At 38.8% G+C, this 26,165-nt stretch overlaps 1 protein-coding gene and 1 pseudogene across 1 annotated transcript in view; one reads left to right on the plus strand and one right to left on the minus strand.

The window, feature by feature from the left end:
* The window catches only part of LOC146940813 (uncharacterized), an 82,675-nt gene extending 75,321 nt beyond the window's left edge, over positions 1–7,354 (plus strand). Inside the window, exon 3 of the mRNA XM_085754574.1 lies at positions 5,512–7,354. Coding sequence (XP_085610700.1) covers positions 5,512–7,217 — 1,706 coding nt within the window. The 3' untranslated portion in view covers positions 7,218–7,354. The remainder of the gene's footprint in view (positions 1–5,511) is intronic.
* A 16,270-nt stretch (positions 7,355–23,624) lies between these two features.
* LOC146940821 (phloretin 4'-O-glucosyltransferase pseudogene) lies at positions 23,625–25,650 on the minus strand (annotated as a pseudogene).
* Positions 25,651–26,165: the final 515 nt, after the last annotated feature.

The following is a 26,165-nucleotide window of genomic DNA, read 5'->3' on the forward strand; positions in this document are numbered from 1 at the left end:
TAATAAATTGGTAAGAAAATAATGTGGCTAATTTTCTTACTATTTTTGTGATATTTTGTGCTAAAAATGAATGAAAATTTGTTTGATTTTAATCCAAATTGCTTGGTGAATATTTGTGACCTATACCACTTGATTCCATAGAGTTTAGCCACTGTTTGTGTTTGATATTAATGCATGAATATGGATCTTGATTAGTTACTTAGCTTACAAGTTAGTTGTATAGTTAAATAATGCAAGTATGTTTAAAGTTTGTTTTAAAATGCCAAGTAAATCATGTTGCCTTAATTCCCATTCCAAGATTTGATTCTAAATCTTTAAAGATGTATAGGGATGTGAGAATTATAGGTCATATGGTTCTTGCATTCTATGAACAAATTTTAGCCATGTTTGCACTCATTTTCTATCCTTTATGTTCTAGTGTTTCTCTTGCTTTATTTCCTTTGATATTGTCATGTGCTACTAACTCCTTTCATTCCATGTTTCATCATTTCATAAGCATCTCCATTTCATCCCATATTCATCTCTATTTTTTCTTGCAATTTAATTTGTACCAAAGTTAGAATGTAAACACTTAGGAGTTTTGTAATATTTTCCTTTATGCACTTTTAATTTCTTGGCAAAGAGGCCATAGAATGTATCTAGGGTATGATGTAAAGGACAATGGACTCTAATAATGTACACCGACACAAGCACCGACACATGCACACACACCACTTTAGGTATATAGCTAGAATATGCATGTTTAGATGTATGTTTAGGATTGTATGTTTAGATGAATGTTTAGGCTTTACACTTAGAAAAAATCAATTTTCCAAAAATATAAACAATATCACTCAAACTATTTTCCTAATAAACCTTGGGGTCCAAAACCCCATTGAATTTTCCTTTTCCATTTTCTTAATCAAATTTTAATGAAAAATAACCATACTTGGATCACACTTTGCAAACAACTAATTCAACCTCACATTTTCTTAAATTCTCATGCCTTTAAGGCCTCTCAATCTCCATTCTTCAAAATCCAATTTTCAAACTTAAAATCAACCAACAAAAAACAAAAACATTTTTGAGAGAGAACTACGGTGGATTTGATCCCTTAAACGGGTACGTAGGCAAGGAACAAAATTCCTTCAATTCAACTAAAATAAAAATCCAAAAACATTCTTCTCCCTCCAATTCTTCACTTAGCAAACTTTAGGTGTAAATATCATCTTTCAAAATAGCATTTAAAAATAAAGCGCGCGCGTAGAAATTAAAGACGGTTCCTATAGGATACTATAGTCGTTATGGGTGCCTAACACCTTCCCGTAGCGAAAACAACTCCCGGACCTCGATTCTCAAGGGTTTTGCTTACTTTTTCCCTTCCCAAGAAAAAATAAGATATCACCGGTCAAAAAGGTTCAAACGTAATCAATGTTTGACACCCGAAAACCAAGATAAAACAGCTGGCGACTTCACTGGGGAGATTCGAGAGTTACGCCTAGTCTTTATTTCCACGCTTGCGCTTGTATTTTTACTTGCTTCTTTTACTTGCTTTCCTATGTGAATAAATGTTTAATTTCTTGCAAACGTGTGGGGTGAGAATATCAAAAGTCCTGCACCCGGGCTGAGTGAACTTAGAATTTAGGAGGGATATAATCGACGATTCATTCCGGGGGTTGCCTCGTGTTTTGGATTATGCGATCAATCCCACATAGCTGAGGCATTTTGGAGGTGATGTTGTCGGTGCGTGTTGTCGCGTTTAGGCACTTTACTTCTAATTGTTCTATGACGCTATGAACCGTAGATAACCAAACCCATCCATGGCCATTTTCTAGGACGTAGTGCGGAGGCTAAACCGAGTGTTGTCTCGAATTTTAGTCGTCACGCGATACTACACTCAAGTTAGACCTTCCACGGATAATCATGGAGCGAGTGTTGTCTCGTGACACCGTGATATACGTCGGAGAGGTTGCAACTTGGGAACCTTTTTAGAACCCGGTTACTGTTATCCTAAAAGCCCTAGTTTCACCGGACACCGTGTCCACCCATGACTCCTCGACTTTGAACTTCAAACCCACCATGTTTTCACCGAACTTGAACATAATCATGCATTCATGCATGCATGCATACATGCATAAACTTTTTTCCATGCATTGTTATCGAAGGGCTTAGACAAGTTGAATTTGTAAACATTGTAGGAATGAAGAAGACTAATTCCTACAAGTTCAAGGAAGTGGATTTGGCTAGTTTGAGAGATTTGGCACTCAAGATCGAGGATACGACTGGTTTCCGACGTCGTTACAGGGCTTTACTTTCTATTCTCCAGACTAATGTGGATGAGAAGCTTGTGTACACTCTAGTGCAATTCTATGATCGGGACTATCGATGCTTCACCTTTCCGGACTTTCAGTTGGTGCATACTCTAGAGGCTTATTCTTCCTTGATGGGTCTATCTATTGCTAAGGGGGTACCTTTCTCAGGACTTGAGCCTCCTCTTACTCCATTGGTTATTGCTAAAGATCTCTATCTCAAGACCACCGATGTCTCCAAGAATCTTGTCACTAAAGCACGCATCCGAGGGTTCACTTCAGAGTATCTCCTTGGGAAAGCCAATCTCAATACCACCTGTCAGGACACTCTCGAGGCTATTCTTGCACTTCTCATCTATGGGCTTATTCTCTTTCCGAATCTTGATGGCTTCGTGGACATGAATGCTATTATGATCTTCCACTCCAAGAATCCGGTCCCTACTTTGCTAGCTGACACATACCATGCCATTCATGATCGTTCCGGCAAGGGTCGTGGATACATTCTTTGTTGTGTGCCTCTCCTCTATAGGTGGTTTATTTCACACCTTCCAGAGTCTTTCCACGCCAATCCGGAGAATTGGTCTATTTCACAGAGGATCATGGCTCTCACTCCTAATGAAGTGGTTTGGCTCACTCCCGCTTCAAGGGTTAAGGAAATTATCTTTGGTGGTGGAAAGTTTCTTAATGTACCTCTTCTTGGTACCCGGGGTGGAATCAACTATAACCCGGAGCTCGCCTTGCGACAATTTGGTTTCCCGATGAAAGGAAAGCCCATCAATCTTGCTACAGCTCCTTACTTCTTCCACTACTCCAATGCTCCCACAGGAATAAGAGAGGATTTCATGGATGCTTGGTCCAAGCTTCGGAAGAAAGAGGTGAAGCATATGGGTGTAAGGTCCGGTATTGCTCATGAGGCCTATACACAGTGGGTGATAAACCAAGCTGAGGAGATTGGTATGCCTTACCCCTCTATGAGATATGTGTCTGCATCTGTTCCTACCATGCCTTTACCTCTACTCCCACCTACCCAGGAGATGTATCAGGAGCATCTAGCTATGGAGAGTCGGGAGAAGCATCAGTGGAGGGCTAGATACTATGAGGCTGAGAACTTGATCATGACTTTGGATGGAAAGGATGAGCAGAAGACTCATGAGGTGATGACACTAAAGAAAGAGTTAGCTAAGGCTAAGAGAGAAATTTAAGAGAAAGATAGGTTGCTTATGAGGGACTCCAAGAGGGCTAGGGGTGCCCGTAACTTCTATGCACGATACTGCAGCTATGAGTCTGAGTCTGAGGATGATGCTTCCACTTCCTATGCTTGAGGATTCCTTTTTCCTGTTGTTATTTCCAGTTGTTTATGTTGTTTTACATTTCAAAGTCTATCCCTTGGCTTAGCATTTCAAAGGGAATCGTCCTGTAAAACTATATGTTGGTTGTTTGTTTCCCATTTGTGTTAATTGCTGTTTAGTAATGTTTACAAACTTCTAATTTGTCTAAAAACCCTTCGATAACACAAAAAAGAGTCTTTTTGCATATGCATCAACACATTTCATGCATCATATGCATTCATTGGTCACAAAAAACTTCTCTCGTGCTCATTGCCTCCTGGTTTTGTCCGCCGCAGTCTGAAAAGTGGCTCGTGTTCGCAAAGTCTACCAACCAGATAGAATTCATCAAACAAGATTTCACAAGAGAAGGATTATGGCTAACTTTGAAGAAGAAAATGCTCAGCTCCGTGCCGAGTTGGCTGCTATGAAAGAAGACTTGGCTAAGGCTCATGACACTATGTCTGCTTTGCTGGCTGCACAGGAACAACCAGCCACTTCTGTTCCAGTTACTGCTGAGGTGATTCCCTCTATCCCATTGTCTATTGTGGCTACTGATGCTCGTTTTGTTATGCCCAACGGCCGTCCTTATGGTCTCTCGGCTTACTATTCTCCTAATACTGCTGCTGGTTTCTCTGGTTTTGCTGGTCAAGGACAGATTCCTGTGTCCGCTGCTATGCCTCAGGTGACTACTGTCGTTACCGACCCTATTGTACACACTGTGCAACAGGTGATTGATGTTGATACTCCGCGTGGACAAGATCCCGCAATGGAAGCTATGAAAAGACAGTTGAGGGAGTTGGCCGGAGAACTCCGTGAGGTCAAGGCTAGCCGAGGAAACAATGGTGCTCCTGCTAAAGCTCGTGATCTATGCTTGGTGTCCCGATTTGAGGTTCCTAAGAAATTCAAAGAGCCAGAATTTGACAAATACAATGGGACTTCTTGCCCACACAACCATGTCATCCGGTATGTCCGAAAGATGGCTAATTACGCAGATAATGATGCATTAATGATCCATTGCTTCCAGAGTAGCTTGACAGATGATGCAGCAGATTGGTACACTAGTTTGAGCAAAGATAACATCCATACTTTTGAGGAACTCGCTGCTGCTTTTGAAGGTCAATATGAATTCAATACCCGTCTGAAGCCAAATAGGGACTCTCTTAAAGCCCTATCTCAGAAATCAGATGAAACCTTCCGTGAATATGCTCAAAGATGGAGAGGGGCAGCTGCCCGTGTTTCTCCTCGACTTGATGAGGAAGAATTAACACAGACCTTCTTGAAGACTCTGAAGAAAGAATATAAGGAAAGGATGATAATCTCTGCTCCAAACAACTTCTCTGATATGGTCACAATGGGAACTCGTCTAGAGGAGGCCGTCCGAGAGGGTATTATTGTTCTTGAGAAAGGTGAATCTTCAACCAGTGCGCCAAAGAAGTACGGTAATGGTCACCATAAGAGGAAAGAATCTGACGTAGGGATGGTATCTGGTAACCCATCTGCAGCTGCTACACAATTACCTCTGCCTTATCAATACATGCAGTACTCTCAACATCCCTTCTTCCCACCATTCTACCAGCAATATCCTCTGCCACCGGGTCAACCACCAATGCCCGTCAATGCCATTCCTCAGCAAGTACAACAACAGCCTCCTGCTCAACAACAACAGCAGCAACAACAGGGTCCCCGACCCAAACCTTCCTTTCCACCAATACCAATGCAGTATGGTGAGCTGCTCCCAACTCTACTGGCTAAGGGACACTGTGTCACTAGACCAGGCAAGCCTCCGCCTAATCCATTACCTCCCAGGTTCCGTCAGGACCTAACATGTGAATTCCACCAGGGTGCTCAAGGTCATGATGTTGAGGGTTGCTTTGCTCTGAAATATATTGTGAAAGACCTGATAGAAAAGGGACGGTTGACTTTTGAGAATAGTGTTCCTCATGTTCTTGACAACCCGCTTCCAAACCATGCCGCCGTTAACATGATCGAGGCCTTCGAAGGAATCCCTATTCCTCAGGAAGAGCCCATATTGGATGTCCGCAATGTTGTCACTCCCTTGGTGCCATTACATGTCAAGCTCTGCCAGGCTTCTCTGTTCAAACATGATCACACTTCTTGTTCAGAATGTCTTCGGAATCCTATGGGCTGTTGTGTTGTGCAAGATGATATCCAGAGTCTGATGGATGATAAATACTTGATTGCCAGTGATGTATGTGTGATTGTGCCAGTATTCCATGATTCTCCTGTTGAAAGTGTATCTCGGACAAGGGATGTTGAACCTTTGGTGATCAGGTTACCTGGTCCGGTATCATATACCTCTACCAAAGCAATTCCTTACAAATACAATGCAACCATGGTCGAGAATGGAGTGGAAGTACCTCTGGTATCCCCAGCTACAGTTGATAATGTTGCTAGTGAAATTACAGCTCTGAGAAGCGCGAAGGTCCGTCCACCCTTGTTTCAAAAGAAAGTGGTGACACCCATTGCCACAATAACTCCACCAGTTGCTCCTCCTGCTGACAAGAACCCCGGCCCAACAGGCCAATCCATTGAAGAGTCTAATCTGGATGAGATTCTGAGGCTTATTAAGAAGAGTGACTACAAGATTGTTGACCAACTGCTGCAAACCCCTTCAAAGATATCCATTCTGTCTCTGCTCATGAGCTCAGAGGCTCATAGGAAAGTGTTAATGAAGATACTGGAGCAAGCTTATGTTGACCACGAAGTCTCTGTGGATCAATTTGATGGGATAGTGAGTAATATTACTGCCTGCAACAACTTGGGGTTTGGCGACGATGAACTCCCCGAAGCAGGGAAACACCACAACTTGGCTCTGCATATCTCAGTACATTGTAAATCTGACATGATATCCAACGTGTTGGTGGACACTGGATCGTCTCTAAATGTAATGCCTGAATCCACCCTAAGGCAATTGAGTCATCATGGAATTTCTCTGAGGGGTAGCAGCTATCTGGTTAAAGCTTTTGATGGATCCCGCAAAGATGTTCTTGGGGAAGTAGACTTGCCAATTACCATTGGGCCAGAGACATTCCAAATCACTTTCCAAGTCATGGACATCAATGCTTCGTACAGCTGTCTCCTCGGAAGACCGTGGATTCATGACGCTGGGGCAGTCACTTCTACTTTGCATCAGAAACTCAAGTTCATGAGGAACGGTAAGATTGTCACTGTGCATGGTGAAGAAGCATATCTAGTTAGCCAGGTATCATCTTTCTCTTGTGTTGAAGCAGGGTCCGCTGAAGGGACGTCATTTCAAGGTTTGACTGTTGAAGGAGCAGAGCCCCGGAGGGCTGGTACTAGCATGGCTTCACTGAAAGACGCCCAGAAGGCTGTTCAAGCAGGGCAAGCTGCTGGCTGGGGCAAAGTGATTCAGATTTTGGAAAACAAGCGCAAAGAAGGCCTTGGATTCTCCCCAACATCGGATGTTTCAACAGGAACTTTCTACAGTGCTGGGTTCATCAATGCTATTGCTGAAGATGCTGCTGGAAGTAGTCACGTGCCTACATTTGTTGTACCAGGAGGCACTGTGAGAAATTGGGAGGCCATTGATGTTCCTTTAGTCATGCATGCTTCCATGTAATGTGTCTTGTTGCTCATGTTTTTCTTTGTTTTCAAAATAACAATCCTTTCGCTCTGCCCAAGGCGAAAGTGATATCATTGTAAGGGCGTGTTTGTTTCGGCATTGCCGTTATCAATAAAAGTTGTCGTTTTTTTTCACGACTCTTTGTTTTTTACTTTTTAGTGCATTTTTCTTGGAAATAATGGTAATGCCAGAAAAAACCAAAACATCTGTATTTTCTTATTAATTTCAAAAATCTGCATGAAAAAACATTTTTTCTAAAATGATCCCAATCATATTATGCAGATTGAACCACAATAAACCCGTTGAACACAGTGACCCTATGCTTCCTCCAAATTTTGAATTCCCTGTATATGAAGCTGAAGATGAGGAGGATGATGAAGAGATACCGTATGAGATCACTCGACTGCTTGAGCAAGAAAGAAGAGCCATTCAGCCTCACCAGGAAGAAATTGAACTCATCAACCTGGGCACCGAAGAGAACAAGCGAGAGATCAAGATCGGTGCTGCACTTGAGCCAGAAGTGAAAAAGAAGATCGCTCAGCTTCTCCATGATTATCCAGATGTCTTTGCATGGTCCTATGAAGATATGCCAGGTCTAGATCCCAAGATTGTGGAACATCGGATACCGACAAGACCTGAATGTCCTCCTGTCAAGCAGAAATTGAGAAGGTCTCGTCCAGACATGGCTCTTAAGATCAAGGCTGAAGTACAAAAGCAAATTGATGCGGGTTTCCTCATGACAGCTGAATATCCTGAGTGGATTGCCAACATTGTACCAGTGCCAAAGAAAGATGGGAAAGTTCGAATGTGTGTTGATTACAGGGATCTGAACAAAGCCAGTCCGAAAGATAACTTCCCATTGCCTCATATTGATGTGCTTGTTGACAGCACTGCTCAATCCAAAGTGTTCTCCTTCATGGATGGTTTCTCTGGTTATAATCAGATACGAATGTCTCCTGAAGATAGAGAAAAGACGTCCTTCATCACTCCGTGGGGAACGTTCTGTTATAAAGTGATGCCGTTTGGCTTGATAAATGCTGGTGCTACCTATCAAAGAGGTATGACCACTCTGTTCCATGATATGATTCACAAAGAGATTGAAGTATATGTTGATGACATGATCGTGAAATCAAGTGATGAAGAGCAGCATGTTGTGTATTTGAAAAAGATGTTTGAAAGACTAAGAAAGTACAAGCTGCGGTTGAATCCTAACAAGTGCACATTTGGTGTAAGATCTGGAAAGTTGCTAGGCTTCATTGTCAGCCAAAAAGGCATTGAAGTTGATCCTGATAAAGTCCGAGCCATCAGAGAGATGCCGGCCCCTCAAACTGAGAAGCAAGTCAGAGGTTTCCTCGGACGTCTGAATTATATTTCAAGATTCATATCTCACATGACTACCACTTGTGGCCCAATTTTCAAATTGCTCAGAAAGAATCAGCCTGTTGTATGGAATGATGAATGTCAGGAAGCTTTTGATAGCATTAAAGAATACCTGTTAGAACCACCTATCCTTGTCCCGCCAGTGGAAGGAAGGCCTTTGATTATGTATCTCTCAGTGTTAGATGATTCAGTGGGTTGTGTTCTCGGTCAGCAAGATGAGACTGGTAAGAAAGAGCACGCTATCTACTATCTGAGCAAGAAGTTCACCGACTGCGAGACTCGGTATACGATGCTTGAAAAGACTTGTTGTGCTTTAGCCTGGGCTGCCAAACTCCTGCGTCATTATATGGTGAATCATACAACCTGGTTGATATCCCGAATGGATCCAATCAAGTACATCTTTGAAAAGCCTGCTGTTACTGGAAAGATTGCACGTTGGCAAATGTTGTTGTCTGAATATGATATTGTGTACAAAGCTCAGAAAGCAATCAAAGGGAGTGTCCTTGCTGAGCATCTTGCTTGTCAACCTCTTGATGATTACCAGCCAATTAAGTTTGACTTCCCTGATGAAGAAATTATGTATCTGAAAGCAAAAGACTGTGAAGAGCCACTGATCAATGAAGGGCCAGATCCCAATAGCAAGTGGGGATTGGTGTTTGATGGTGCTGTTAATGCTTATGGTAAAGGAATTGGGGCCATCATCGTAACTCCACAGGGGCACCACATTCCTTTCACCGCTCGAATAACTTTTGAATGCACAAACAACATAGCTGAATATGAAGCATGCATCTTGGGCATTGAAGAAGCCCTTGATCTGAGAATTAAGCACCTTGACATCTATGGAGATTCTGCACTCGTTATTAATCAGATAAAGGGTGAATGGGAGACTCATCATGAGAAGCTGATCCCGTACCGTGACTATGCCAGACGTCTGTTGACATACTTTACCAAGGTTGAGCTGCACCATATCCCTCGGGATGAAAATCAGATGGCTGATGCTCTTGCTACTTTGTCTTCCATGTTTCGTGTCAATCACTGGAACGATGTGCCTGTAATCAAAGTACAGCGTCTTGATAGACCCGCTCATGTGTTTACTATTGAAAATACGCCAGATCAAGCTGATAGAGATGTGAATGATAAAAAGCCTTGGTATTACAACATCAAACAATTCTTGCAGAATCATGAATATCCACCTGGTGCTTCCAACAGGGACAAAAAGACTTTGAGAAGATGGGCTAGTAAATTCCTTCTGGACGGAGAAATCCTATACAAGAGGAACTATGATATGGTCTTGTTGAGATGTGTTGACAAACAAGAAGCTGAAAAATTGATGCATGATGTACATGATGGTACTTTCGGGACCCATGCTTCGGGCCACACCATGTCAAGGAAACTGTTAAGAGCCGGCTATTACTGGATAACTATGGAGCGTGATTGCCACAAACATGCCAAGAGATGCCACAAGTGTCAAATTTATGCTGACAAGATTCATGTGCCTCCACACGCTCTCAATGTTATTTCTTCCCCATGGCCTTTCTCCATGTGGGGCATTGACATGATCGGAAGAATTGAACCAAAAGCTTCCAATGGACATCGCTTCATTCTGGTGGCAATTGACTACTTCACCAAGTGGGTTGAAGCTGCCTCCTATGCAAATGTGACCAAGCAAGTGGTTGTCAAGTTTATCAAGAATAACATCATCTGTCGATATGGTGTTCCCAACAAAATCATCACTGACAATGGCTCCAATCTGAACAATAGCATGATGCAAGCTTTATGTGAAGAATTCAAAATTGAACATCACAACTCTTCTCCTTATAGACCTCAGATGAATGGTGCAGTTGAGGCCGCTAACAAGAACATCAAGAAGATTGTTCAGAAGATGGTCACTACTTACAAAGACTGGCATGAAATGCTACCGTTTGCCTTGCATGGTTACCGTACTACAGTGCGCAGTTCAACCGGGGCAACCCCTTTCTCTCTTGTGTATGGTATGGAAGCAGTTCTCCCTCTGGAAGTGGAGATTCCATCTCTTCGAGTGATCATGGAAGCAAAATTAACTGAGGCTGAATGGTGTCAAAGTCGGTATGATCAATTGAATTTGATTGAAGAGAAACGTATGGATGCTATGACTCATGGACAGTTGTATCAAGTACGAATGAAGAATGCTTTTGACAAGAAAGTCCGACCTAGAGAATTCAAGGAAGGCGAACTTGTATTGAAAAGAAGGATAAGTCAGCAACCCGACCCAAGGGGCAAGTGGACACCTAACTATGAAGGTCCTAATGTTGTCAAGAAGGCTTTCTCTGGTGGTGCTTTGATTCTTACACACATGAATGGTGTTGAACTCCCAAATCCTGTCAATGCCGATATAGTCAAGAAATACTTTGTCTAAAAAGAAAAGAACAGCGTGGTAGGTCGAAAACCCGAAAGGGCGGCCTAGGCAAAAATGCCCTTCCCGGTGGATCGAAAACCCGAAAGGGCGATCCAGGCAAAAGTTAGGGACAAAAAAAATGAATATGAAAAAGCTCGCTGAGATTGTACGCAACTCAGGCAAGAATGAGCGCCTCGATGAGCCGAAAACCCGAAAGGGCGGTTCATGCAAAAATGAGGTTGAGAAATGACAAGTAACTATATCTGGCAAATTACCATCACCCCTTGGGGCATCTGCAACTGTCAATGATTTTCTTCATCAGAGGCTTCTGTACTTGTGAATTCAAAATTTCTATGAAATGTAGCGGTCATCGTGTTCAATGTATCACCAACCAATAAAATTACCATTTTCCAAGCTTTGTAAATCCGTGAAGTCATGCCTTTGGTGGACTTTCACTCTTCTACATCAATTTGAGCCTTTCTGTTGTTTGAAACTCTATTTTTCTTTCTACTTTCAATGCTATATACAAAATATTTTCTTTCTATTTGGTGATGTCAATGTCTGAAACAAACATTTTTGAAAATAGAAAAATCTTTTCCTGTCTATTTTGAAAGCAAACCTGAGCAACAGGGTACATTTCAATGAAACATGCATGAATGAATGAGTGTCAATGTCTATTTCGATACATGTTACAAGCAGGTTACCCCCCCAGGATGATCTGTGGTCAATGGCAAGAATGAAAAAACAGAATGAAAATGAAAAATTGAAAAAATGAAAATGAAAGGCTCGCTAAGTTGAAAACCCGAAAGGGCGGCTTAGGCAAAAATGAGCACCCCGCTGATTGACAACCTATGAAGGCAATTCAGGCAAAAATGGGGCAATGAAAAGAATCTTACTCCCCGGTGAATCGAAAACCCGAAAGGGCGGTTCAGGCAAAAATAGGGGTTTGAAAATGAAAAATGAAAGAATAAAAATTTGAAAAGCATTGACCACAGATGCGGACATCCAATGTTTACCCAGCACTGACACGCCTAGCAACGGCGACCTGTATCCAAGAACTTCCAAGGGTTCCCTCCTCTACAAGTTTATTGCCCTCAGCCATGGTTTCGATACGTCTCTCAACGACGGTCTCTCCAAAAGAGGTTTTTCACCTGTGAATATGTTGCAGCACGAGCCACTACGTGCCCAAACTTCCAATGTTTCGTCTGCCTTTGTGAAGCTTCTCTGTCCAACTGCCAATCAATCATGCATTTCAAGCATTCATACATGCATAATCATGCATTTTATGTGCTCATACATCCAATAATCTTGCTATACCATACATACATGTTGCATATCCAACTGTCAACTGTCAAATTCAATTTCAATTTCAATTCCAATTCCAATGTCAAATTCAATTCAATTTCGATTGTCAAATTCGATGCAATCTCAACTTTCCAATCTCAATTCCAAATCATGTCAGCTGTCAAATTCGAAGCAATCTCAATTTCAATTTCAATTCAATGTCAATTCGAAGCAATTTCCAATCTCAATTTCAATCAAATGTCAAATTCGAAGCAATCTCAATTTCAATCAATTGTCAAATTCGAAGCAATCTCAATTTCAATTTCAATGTCAATGTCAATGTCAATTTCAATTTTCAATTCAATTCCAATCCAATTTCAATGTCAATTGCAACTCTCCAATCCAATGTCTATGTCTATGTCTCTGTTCAATCTCAACTTTCAATCTCTCTTTCAATATCAACCTTCAATTCAATTCAAACCAATGTCAATTCACTCTCAATTTACTCTTGGGCCAACCAAAATGGTCATGTCTATTTTTTAACAATTTACCCTCAATTGGTATCTTGTTAAACCAGACTTTCAACTTGTATCTTGTTAACGGTCAAGTGCCAGGTTCGATCCAAAAAAGAACCACTTGTACCTGCTTATATACCTATACTTCCGGACAAACGACAAGTTCGATCTGAAGAACAGTTTGTACCCAGCTTATGCTTTGTTATCAGTCAAACGGCAAGTTCGATCTAAAAGAACAGTTTGCACCTCCCCACATGACGGGGTGATGATCCAACAAGCAAGTTCGATCCAAAGAACAGCTTGTATCAACCCCTTTGTCTATGTCTCCAGCCAAACAACCAGTTCAATCCAAAGAACAGTTTGTGTCTGCCTATCTGTTTGTGTTTTCAATCAAGTGTCAAGTTCGATCCGAAGAACAGCTTGTATCTGCCTATATGTTTATGTTTCCGGTCAAGTGCCAAGTTCAATCCCAAGAACAGCTTGTACCTATCTCTTGTTTCGTATTCCTTGGTCAAGTGGCTAGTTCGACCCAAAGAACAACTTGTACCTTATTTTCTACTCCCTTGCTTGTCTACCCTGTCAATGTCCACCGGAATCCCCAGTGACATGACATGTTCCATAGACTCCAGTTGTTTGTCTTGCATTCATAATCAAAGTATTGCATGACATTCATATTTTTGAAAATCTGAAAACGTATTTTTATGTCCAAAAGCAGTGCAAATGTTAATATTTAAGTATCTTCGTCCCGTCAACTCTAAGGCTTCGTCTCTTGACTCTCCGGACAAAGAAACTTAAATAGGGGCAGCTGTTATACCCTAATTTTGGACCTAAAAATACTAATCAATTTTTTCCTTTCTTGCATTTCAAGTCATCTGATATGTCTCTGATCAATTGCATCTTTCTCTGCATTCTATTTCAATGTTATTTGCAAAATTCACATGCAAGAGTATTTTGGTCATTTCCTATGTCAAACTTCTCTCAGTCTTTCAAAATTTTGTTTGAGTCCTTTCAAGTAGTTTGAATAAGTCCTCATTTCAATTCTATGTCAAAATCCAGTTCAAAAATTGTATTTGAAGTCATTTTGAGTCAGTTTTGCCCCTAGGGGCATTTTAGTCTTTTCATATGTCAAAATTCTGTTCGAATCTTAAAAATTGTCTCTGAGTCTTTCAAATTAGTTTAAATAAACTTTTGTTTCAATTCCCTGTTAAAAATCCATTTTTAATTTGCATCTGAGTCATTTTTAGTCGTTGTGGCCCCAGGGGCATTTTGGTCATTTCACACAAAATTTCGGCAGAGAGAGGTTACTTTAAAGTACCTCATTTAGGCCATTGGTTCGTTTTAGTCCGTTTTGTCAATTTTAATCGTCTCACTTTACGTTTGTTTCCATTTTACCAATTTTAATCCAATTTTATTTTAAATTTCTTTCTAAGTCCTAAAGATTCTAAAATTGCCTTTTGGCCCTTTATGTTATTTTATTTTAAGACTTTTTTAGGTCAAATTTCGTTTAAGTCCTTTTTGGTCAATTACACTTTAGTCCCCAAAGTTCCAAATATTGCAAGATAGTCCTTTTTTTGTCCAGGTCATCTTTTTTTAAGTTTTTTATTTTGCAGGTCAGTCCCTTTAATTCTCAAAATTGCAGGATGGTCCCTGAGTCCAAAATACAGCAAGGCCGAGGCCAGCTAAGCCAAAAGTCCACATGTCAACAATTCAGTGGTCCAACATCACACTTGGCAGCCTATAAATAGGCCACATCACCCAATGCAGTGCCAGGATCAATCATTCAACGCCAACTCATCAAAAAGTCTCAGAAACAAATCATCATTTTCTCTCTCTATTCTGTTACGATCAAAATCCCAAAAAAACTCAAGAACACAGAAGAACACAAACCCTAATTTCTTCCAGTTACAGAATTTCTATCAATGGCGATGAATTCGAAGTAGTTCTCAGAGATTCATTGAAGAATCTTCATCATCGAACTCTTGCTTCTGCAATTCGAAGCTCAAGCTCATCACCTAAGTGACAAACCTGAACGATCACAGAAGCAAGGAATCAAGAGTAAGAAGAAGAGAAGATCGAAGTGAATTCTGAACCAGTGAAGCAGAAAGAGAAAAGAATAACTGATTTATTTTCAGTTCAAGACTTACCAGAAGCTTCGCAGGATCTAATCGTTCGAATCTCCAAACAAAATCAGGTAAACAAACAAATCCTTCTCGTTTTTGCTTCAAATCATCATCGAAGGATTCAAAGTAAAAGTAAACGGTGAATCGAAGTGAAAACTTCGGAAAGATTTGAAAAGTTTGAAACGAAACCCTAAAATGTGAGATCACGAAGATTCGCCGTTTATTTTTCAAATCAAAGCTCAAATTCGTCATCAGCATAGAAAATAAGTCAAGTTAGGGTTTAGTTTCATGAAGATCTGAAAAAGTTTGAAAACCCTAGAAACCGTAAGTTCAAAGTCCGATCTATTCCGTTTTCATCACAATTTCACAAAAATAACTGTAGATCCGTAAACAGGGGAGGAAGACGAATGTTTCTGTGTAAAAAGTTTGAAAAAGTGGCATCAGATCGTCGGAGAAGATGAAGATTCCGATGAATCTTCATCTTCCTCCGCCGTCCTCCGCCGTCCTCCCCAGTTTCCGGCCAGGTTAGGGTCTTAGAGAGAGAAGAGAGAGTCTGAGAGTTAGAGAGAGAAAAGAATGGGACGAATGAGGCTTGGACCGGCCTCTTAGAATATATAGAGGGATTGAACCAGACCGGTTCACCTGAACCAGTCTGGTTCATCCCTGAGCCTTCGTCCTGGCCATTAGATCTAGGGGTTGATCCAGTTGGATCAATCCAACGGCCTTCTTTGATTCCTGAAGGATCCAGGATCCATCTCCACCTTGGGCTTGGGTTTGGGCTTGGTTTTCCTGCGAATTTCCCCTGTTTTTGCTATTTTTGTCACTACTTCTTGCTATTTGCACACCTTCATGCTCAAAAACTTTGTTAAAAATTCCAATTAATTTTTCATGTGTTTTTGACTAGTTTCTTGACTTTCTTGTGATGCTGTTATGTGTTGAATTTGGACAAAAAATAAGTAGCTTTTTTTTCAATTGTTTATTACATTTGTTAAAACTTGTGAAAATTTTACATGTTCTTGTGATCAAAAAAACCTTTAAAGAATTCCTAAAAATTCATGAGTGCTTCTTGATAATTTTGTGACCTTTTAGTGTTAATTTTACATAATAAATTGGTAAGAAAATAATGTGGCTAATTTTCTTACTATTTTTGTGATATTTTGTGCTAAAAATGAATGAAAATTTGTTTGATTTTAATCCAAATTGCTTGGTGAATATTTGTGACCTATACCACTTGATTCCATAGAGTTTAGCCACTGTTTGTGTTTGATATTAATGCATGAATATGGATCTTGATTAGTTACTTAGCTTACAAGTTAGTTGTATAGTTAAATAATGCAAGTATGTTTAAAGTTTGTTTTAAAATGCCAAGTAAATCATGTTGCCTTAATTCCCATTCCAAGATTTGATTCTAAATCTTTAAAGATGTATAGGGATGTGAGAATTATAGGTCATATGGTTCTTGCATTCTATGAACAAATTTTAGCCATGTTTGCACTCATTTTCTATCCTTTATGTTCTAGTGTTTCTCTTGCTTTATTTCCTTTGATATTGTCATGTGCTACTAACTCCTTTCATTCCATGTTTCATCATTTCATAAGCATCTCCATTTCATCCCATATTCATCTCTATTTTTTCTTGCAATTTAATTTGTACCAAAGTTAGAATGTAAACACTTAGGAGTTTTGTAATATTTTCCTTTATGCACTTTTAATTTCTTGGCAAAGAGGCCATAGAATGTATCTAGGGTATGATGTAAAGGACAATGGACTCTAATAATGTACACCGACACAAGCACCGACACATGCACACACACCACTTTAGGTATATAGCTAGAATATGCATGTTTAGATGTATGTTTAGGATTGTATGTTTAGATGAATGTTTAGGCTTTACACTTAGAAAAAATCAATTTTCCAAAAATATAAACAATATCACTCAAACTATTTTCCTAATAAACCTTGGGGTCCAAAACCCCATTGAATTTTCCTTTTCCATTTTCTTAATCAAATTTTAATGAAAAATAACCATACTTGGATCACACTTTGCAAACAACTAATTCAACCTCACATTTTCTTAAATTCTCATGCCTTTAAGGCCTCTCAATCTCCATTCTTCAAAATCCAATTTTCAAACTTAAAATCAACCAACAAAAAACAAAAACATTTTTGAGAGAGAACTACGGTGGATTTGATCCCTTAAACGGGTACGTAGGCAAGGAACAAAATTCCTTCAATTCAACTAAAATAAAAATCCAAAAACATTCTTCTCCCTCCAATTCTTCACTTAGCAAACTTTAGGTGTAAATATCATCTTTCAAAATAGCATTTAAAAATAAAGCGCGCGCGTAGAAATTAAAGACGGTTCCTATAGGATACTATAGTCGTTATGGGTGCCTAACACCTTCCCGTAGCGAAAACAACTCCCGGACCTCGATTCTCAAGGGTTTTGCTTACTTTTTCCCTTCCCAAGAAAAAATAAGATATCACCGGTCAAAAAGGTTCAAACGTAATCAATGTTTGACACCCGAAAACCAAGATAAAACAGTGGTGTCTTTATCAATTAAAACACCGTACCTAATAGGTACCCCCATTGGAGAATTTTTATTTTTGGGTCTCTTAAGACCCAGGGTCTTATTTAAGACCCCCAACTTTAAACGGGACCCGCACGCTTTTAATATTAAAAAATTGAAATGTAGTGATATAAATTTATTGATAGTTGATTAGTGGGTCTCATTTAAGAACTTTGTGTGAGATCTGGGTTGAAGGGATTGAGTGCTTATTAGGTACTACTATTAAAAAATGATAAAAGAGTGATATATACGTGTGTGACCCATTTAAGTACCCAAAAAGGGTGTCTCCATTGTGGATGCTCTTATAGTCACAATTAATCTTTGTTTTAAACAGTACTTCATTTCAAATCTTTGTAAGTCAAGTAAAAAACCTTAACATGATTATACGTTTAAACTTAGCCCCTTATTTGGTCATGAGAAATGATATTTGAACATCCATTTTTTAACAACTTTTGTGACAACCCTCTCTCTCTCATACTCTCATTGTACTTTTATTTTCTCTCTTCTTTTTTTCTCTCTCTGTTGTTATTGTCCAATAAAAAGAGAGGAAAAAGGTTGTCACTAAAAGTTGTTGGAAATTGGATGTCAAAATATCATTCCTCTTTGGTTATATATGTTATCCGCTGTAATTTTAAATAACGTCTACAACGTAGTGAAATTTGAACAAATCACCATTTTATTCACTATTTAATAACAAATGTTCCCTAGTATGAATCTACTTGATAACATATATAATAAATGATAATAGATGTAAAACAATGCAGTGGAGAAGATAATAATGAACAAAAATTATAGTCAAAGGTTGATGAAGGTGATAATGAGATGTTCTCAACATGTTACTGATTATGATGAACTATTATCTAAAGAAAATGACGATGTTTGGAAATTGATTCGAGATATCAAAGGTAAGATGCATGCGCATCAGAAAAAAGCTTTTGAATTTATTTGGCAAAATATTGTCAGCTCTATGGAACCATCATTGATGAAAGAAAAATCCAAAACAAGTGGTGGCAGTGTTATTTCTCATGTTCCTGGGGCTGGGAAAACCATTCTCATAATTTTTTTCTTGTAAGTTACTTGAAGTTATCTCCAGAGAAAATGATTTTTAGTCCTTACACAAAAAACCACACTCTAAAGATGGCGAGAAGAGTTTGAAAAATGAAAGGTTCCTGTTCCAGTGTATATTATCCAAAACATGATAGGTTCGACAAAACCAAAATCAGTGGTTCTTCCTGGAGCTCCAAGACATTCTAATTATGTCAAACATATTTTCGATTGTCTTAGCAAGATACAAAAATGACATTCACACCGTAGTGTTCTTGTCATGGGCTATAGTCTATACTTCCGTTTTAGCATTAATGAGATCAAAAGATAGAAATTACATGGCTAAAACATTGTGCGATGGGTTTTGATGCTTGATGAAGGACACAATCCTAGAAGCATTAAATCAAGTTTGAGGAAACGTTTAAAGGAACATCCAACAGAATTGAGAATATTACTTTATGGCAAATTGTTTCAAAACAATTTTATGTGAATATTTCAACACACTTTGTTTAGCTAGGCCGGAATTTTTTCATGAAGTTCTACAAGAGTTGGATCCTAAATAAAAGAGGAGAGGCAAAATAGCAACTAAAGCACACGATTTTCTCAATGTGCAGGCGAGGAGATTCTTCTTGGACAACATCGCAAAGAAAATTAACTCAAATATTGATGAGGAAAATAATGCAGGGTCCATATGTGCTGCGAAAAATCGCAAGTAGTTTCATCAATGTTTATGCGAGTGGAAATTCTTCTAATACTCTTCTATACACCGTTCATGAATACATTTGACGAACAACATGAAATTTCATAGAAACCACGGAAGAAAATAGCCAAGTGTATTGATTACCCTCTCGAGGTTGATCTTTTGATGATAACACTCGTATCGTTACATTCATGGTGCATAGCATAATCACTAGCCAGGACCAACCCAACGATAACACAGCCCAAATCCTTCCTTTAGGTCTTTAAAAAGATTTAAAAAAAAAGATTTTAGGCCTCCAAATAAATAAAAACCTATTATTTAACACTAATTAGCTGATACTTGCATAATGTCTACGTAGCCCTGGTTAGCCACTGATAGACGTTTGGCAAGTGCACCAAATACTATCGAAGTAGTAAAAATATCGATCCCACGAGGACTGTTTTTAACTTCAATAATTCAATTGCGTTATAAAAATAGGATGTATAAAAGTTTATTTTGTTTTGCCACTAGGCAGTAGATTTGGTTTGATTTTAATTAAATCAAGTAACTGAAAATAAAGATTTGATTAAGAAAATATGAGAGAAAGATGAGATCAGATCCTTCGAATCCTCTAAGTTCCCCTAATTGGTATACCGCACCTATTTGTTATGAATCTTCTTCTAATTTACGATGATTAACAAAATAGCTCTAATCAATCCCTTGAATTAGAGCCCTCTTCTCAAACTACAACCCCCAATCCCTTGGGTGGTCTAATAATTCTTGAAGGTTTTACCGAACGTTAACCTATTATCACTAACAAACGATTATCTATTCCTAGACTAACCCTGTTTATTAGAACAATTCAATTAGGTCTAAGTCGAAAGCCATGGTCAATGGTCATTCGTTCTCACAAAATCAGGTTATATGTGATCAAGATATAAAAAGCATTAAGAACAATTGAATTGAATAAACTAGAATTGAATTCATAAACGAAATAGAGTTTCACAGCAACATGGTTCAATTAGGGTTACAAAGATTCATCTCGGATCTAATCTCTAAGAGATTTAGCTACTCATAATCGAGTTTACAAATAGCATAATCAATGAAATAATTAAAACATACATGAATAGGTAAAAGGTTGAAGAAGTCGCCCTTCTAGCCGTCTCCGATGTCTCAAAATCGCACTTTGCTCTCCAAAATCGTAACCCTTGTTCTTCAGATTGAGTGCAGTATTTATAGAAGTCATGGGCCTGACCCGTCAAAATCACGCCGCGCCTATATATTGGCGTGCCGCGATTTTCATCAAACAGAGATGTTGTAATTTTGCTTCCAAAATCGCAGCACGAATTGAAATTGGCATGGCGCGATTTGCTTCAAACAGACTTCAATATTTCAGCTTTTTGCACTCCAGAACAGTATAAATTGCATGAGAACTCTATCAAAATGTCACAATAAGTCCTAAAAATTACGTAATGACATCATGTCATCACAACCCCAAACTTAAACCATTCCTTGTCCTCAAGGAATTTGCTTGCAACAGTGACAAACGACAGTAAAATAACAGTTACCTGACAAAACGATAGTACCCAAAAGTTCATTCTCCTTCTAGCTAAAGATGAGCTAGTTTGATTTGTTCGCATCCACCAATTCACAACTCCTCGCATCAATTTGAAATAGGGTTCTACCAGTCGACATGCAGGTCTACATATTACCATACGCTTGAAAAGTTTCTAAACATCAATCAAAGTCAATATCATTACACACTTTTGAGGTCTTTAGGGTTATAACGGGGCTTAGGTGAAAGGTGGGATATATTTGGATAAGTAGGCTACACAAAATTTGAGTTAGGCATTCCTACGGAAGTTAAGCACAAAATTCAATCCAACACATTCATTCACCTCATAGAACAACAATTGCAAAGGTACTAGAGAATATTTATAACAGTTGGGACAATTGAGTTTGAAGTTACTCGAATTTTCAATGTTTTGTCCCTTTTTTCATCATTCAATTAGGAGTATCATTTTTTTTTTGATACACCATTTTTTTGTGTGTATTTTTCATGATAAAGTTCATTCTTTGTTCTCTTATTCTCTAGTAACCCTACCCCAAACTTAGTTGGTTGCAAATTCCAATAGCAACCCCAAACTTAATCTTTAGCAACATTCTACAATGCCTTAACTCAGAAAATGCATTAAGGGACAAGTCCTAAAAGTCTCTAGGCTTGTAATGTAGTTTGTCACCGAACAAAAAGTTCTAATCCTACCGGCTCACAATTGGTTAAGAAAGGATAAATTCAACAAATTAAAACAGGGTAGGCTTCAAAAAGGCTCACAGGACCAAACACTTTTGCCTCAGTGTGTAATTAACAAAGACCAATCAATAATAGAGAAACAATGCAAGTTCTAGAAATGTAGTTTGCATGGAAAACTAATCTAAATATAAGTAAATTGAAAAACAAAATTTGGCAATGAACCTTATGGCTGAGATTTCTGGGAGTATGTGACTACCTAGCAACGCCGTACACTTCGCCTTTGAATCAAGTCACCCCTCCTTTAGAACTTTTGGAATACCGTTTCATCAAACAACTGTTACTAAACTGGAATAGGTCACATGAAACAAAACAAATTCATTAATTAAACACGTGCAGGAGCAATTACAATAGGGAAATAAGTTCAATGGACTTCGACATAGAAAGAAAATAAAGACAATACATCAAAAGAAAAATAACTGAAAATAAAATACAAAGCAGAAAATGCTAATCCATCAGTAGATCAGCCCATGTTCACATCCACCACAAGAAAGCACTGAAATTCCGAGGCACAAAATTCCTTGGAAATCGTCCAAATCTCCTCGGAATACCAACTTTTTCCGAGGAACTCATGTCCTGGAAAAATAGTTGGTTGCAATCCAAATACCGAGGAAATTTCCGAGGAACTTTTGTTTCCGAGGAAACATGTCCTCGGAATTAAGATGTGACGGCTAACCCACAGTCTGCCGCACCTGTTGTGGCTGACATAGAAGTGACTAGCGTTTCCGAGGAACGTTGTCCTCGGAATGTATTATATTTAAAAAAAATATAAAAATTATAATTATTTTCCTGTGTTTCAAAATTTAAATTTCAAAAAAGCGCCAAATTGTATGTGAAAATATTTTCTTCACGTCAAATTTAATTCTTTAATAAATTAAAAATTAACATTATCTAAAATAGAAAGAAAGAATAGTGAGCTAGAGATAGACATGACCTGGTTAACTTTTTCATGAGTTTTCATTCTTCTTAATTAGACGTTTTACATGGTAGTATTGTGTTAATCCAATTTCAATGGAATGTGTTAGCAGGTTTTCTCTGTCACAACTCAAATCTATACATTAGGTTGCTACGAATTACAAAGAGTATTGTTAACTACTGTCATGATTATAAACCACATACAAAATCAAAAAGGGTGCCCAAATGATTATAAACTCTAATCCCCAAAGAATAACCAATTGAATAAAAAATCATAAAAATCCACCAGAAATTGTCAACTTAAAGCTAAAATGAAAAATGGAATTTTGGGGAAAAAGGGTTTTGTGGGTTCAGCAAAAATCAAAAACAAAAATGGAGAATTTCAACTCAGCTTGATTTTTTTTAGCTTCTATTGAAAGATTTGAGAAGAATCACTAAAAATATTTCAAAGATTATAAACCCTAATCACCAAATCATACAAAAAAAAGGATGAGAATACCTTTGAATATTTGATTGAGTTCTTCAATGGTTGTGTGACCGAGCTTGGTTCTGTGAGAAAGTGATGAGAAGCGCTATATTAGATCCAGCCTTGTGAGAGAGAAAGAAAGAGTGAGACAGAGAAGAGTAGTGTTCTCTCAAATGTATCAAAATGATTTTTTGCTATATAAAATCCTTGTTTAATACATTATAAGGTCATACACGCTTTGAAACGAATTTAATAATGACAACATATTTTCCGAGGAACATTTTCCTCGGTATTTATCTTGGAAAAGCGCGCCGCACTCAGTTTGCAGGAAGTGGTAGCAGAGATTCTGACATGGACATACCGAGGAAAAAGTTCCTCGGAAATCCTTAATTTTAGCGAGAAACCATTGTTCCTCGGAAATTTTTGGTCGGAATACTCAAGCTTTCTTGTAGTGATCATCATCCGAGTGTCCAGCACCCGGTGTCCTCAATCCCTCAAAGATGCCATCCCCTTGATCTTGCTCGGTGGCATTGAAATCGTTAGTGATTTCCCTCCTCATGCGTATACCATACTCCTCTTGATGTGTAAAATATTGCTCCATGCGCTCACGGGAGCCTCCAAACCTCTCATAAGACCCACTAATCGGACCCATATTCACTTGAGCCTCCGCAGCAAACGCAGCTGAGAACCTAGGACGGTTCACCCACAGCTGTATTGTCTCTCCCTCTTCTAAATGATTAATAATACCAATTGCATAATCATATATCACACCATTTTCTAAAAGCTTTCTTGTTACAAACCGCATTTTCCAACTAGAAACATTTTTAGAGTTTGACCTAGACATGGAGCTATAACATTATTGGGAGACATTCTAATTAACATAGTTTTAGTTTTCCCTTCTTTAAAATTAACATTCCATTAGTTGGATGTATAGCTAAAATCAGAGGGAAATTAGAGCTAACTAATTTTCACTTATACATCAAATATCATCTAGAAAGTTGTTCAGATTCTTACTCGAAGACCCTCCTTCCTTCATAGCTTCCCTAGCCAAACTCTTCCATTTCTTAGCATTCCTCCTAAGTTCCTCTCTTTTTTCTCCCTTCCCCATAACCACTTCCAAACACTTTCTAATTTCCTCAGCTTTCACTATTCCCACTTCCTCATCACGTTTCATCCTCACCCCAGTCTTCCACAAATCTTCAACTAACTTTGCATTAGTAGTTTGATCTGCCCACTGAGGAAACGCCACCATATGAACCCCTGAACCCAAACTTTCCATTGTTGAATTCCATCCACAATGTGTCATAAAGCAACCTAAAGAACTATGTGACAAAACTTCCACCTGACAACACCATTTAACTATCTTCCCATTAACATTCTTCTCAAGTTCCTCTCTACAACTCAACTCGTCATTACCACCCTCATCTTCTTTTTGTTGCATTACTTTTTTGTCTCTAACAACCCACAAGAAAGAAAATCCAGAATCCAACAAGGCACGTGCAATTTCCTCCATTTGTCTCTTAGACAAAACAGCAAGAGTACCAAATGAAACATAAACCACAGACGATTCATCCTTTGAAACCAACCATTCAAGGTAATTATCACCTGGCTCAACACGGACAACGTCAGCACCAAATGAAGTATCATTAGGATCATTACCGTCCAAGAAAGCAGATGGAATCAACGGTCCGATGGGTATCATTTTTATCTTACCAACATCAACGGCGCTCTTAGTGCCTCTAATTCAAACTCTTCAACGGTGTTAACAAGTACTCTAGGGTTGGTTTCTTCATCTAGAATTTGAAGTTGTTCTTTGAAAGATTGAATACCGAAAGTGTATGTATTTGAAGAGAATAAAAATGAGGGAAGGTCGCGACTTTTGAGTGAGAATGGCAATCCATGCAGCTCTATCAAACTCGTTGCATCCTCTGATTTGTTTGTGATGTAGTCACCGTGTTCATGAAAGTAATAATAGTAGATATCAAAAACCGTTGCTGCTTGAATCCACAATAGCGCTGATGGGAGGTGAAACTCACACGCTACCTTTGCGACCCAGGGAATAATGAGAGTGTAGGTCAAGCAAGTGAATGGACGATCTTCCCGTTTGGCGGAGAGTATGATATCTGTGAGAAATTCCGAGCTGCGACGCTTGAGCTCAGACATGTAGGTGACCACATCGGCGTCGGTGTCGGATTTGTGACCGTCGTCGTAGCCGTCAGAGAAGGTGGCGATGGAGAGGCCGGGAATGTTTGGTTTGTTGATAAGGCGGTTGTGTAAGTAAACAGTGGTAGCAAAAGTGACTTGTGCTCCCAAAGAAACGAGTCGCTTGGCGAATTGGAGAGCAGGGTTTATGTGACCTTGTATAGGGTATGTTATGATGAGGAAGTGGTGGTTTTGCGCCATGGTAGTGGTGGATTGTGAAAATGCAATGGAGTGGGAAGGAAATGTGTGACAGGAGATGCATGTATGATTGGATAGGAGAAGTGTAAGTATAATGGTGGTGTTGACGAATCTCTATATGATACTCATGATGCCATTATTGGATTTTAGCATGGGGTGTTTGTATATAGTAATACAAGACATGCATGAAACGTAAACAAGTTGTACTTCACTTCATTTCAGTTAAGGGTAGCTATCATTTCAAATATTACGAGCCAATGGAGTAGATGGAAATGCGACAGGCAACGATTATGCATGTATACGGATGGATATCATAGGTGTTTTGGTATAAAGTGGTGGTGGTGACGAATCTCTCTGTGGTACTCCGTACTCACTACTCATGCATAATGATATTTGGCTGTCTAGTGATGTCAATTTATTTTATTTTAAGGATTTTAGCTTGGGGTGATTGTGATTGTAATCTTGTAAAATCTTGGGTAATTTCTCTTTGTTGGGTACTTCATGAAAGGCAAATCAAGACTGTGGGACAGGGGTTGGTCCATCCACATCTACTTCGTACGGTTATTGGTAAAGTTAATTAAGACCGTGGGACATGTTTGGTCAAATTTTATTGAATGAATTTGAATCCTTTTTTATTCGTCCTATACCCCTTTATTTTTTATTTTTTTTACATTTCTTAAGAAAAATTGTTAGTGTAATTAATGTGTTTATTTTGTGTGATAATATTATCAAATTGTCCTTTGTTTGTATGTGTATTAAATTTGACTTTTCATATTTCAAAACAAGATAGTAGTATTAATTAGGGTATGTTTAGGAAAAAAATAAATAAATGCATCTAGTAAAATAATTTGGTACAAAAATAAAGTCGAATGAGTGCTTAGATATAGGGAC

Source organism: Medicago sativa, chromosome 3, assembly GCF_051527215.1.
Source record: "Medicago sativa cultivar Bolivia chromosome 3, Bolivia_mono, whole genome shotgun sequence".
In the NCBI taxonomy this organism is placed as follows: Eukaryota; Viridiplantae; Streptophyta; class Magnoliopsida; order Fabales; family Fabaceae; genus Medicago; species Medicago sativa.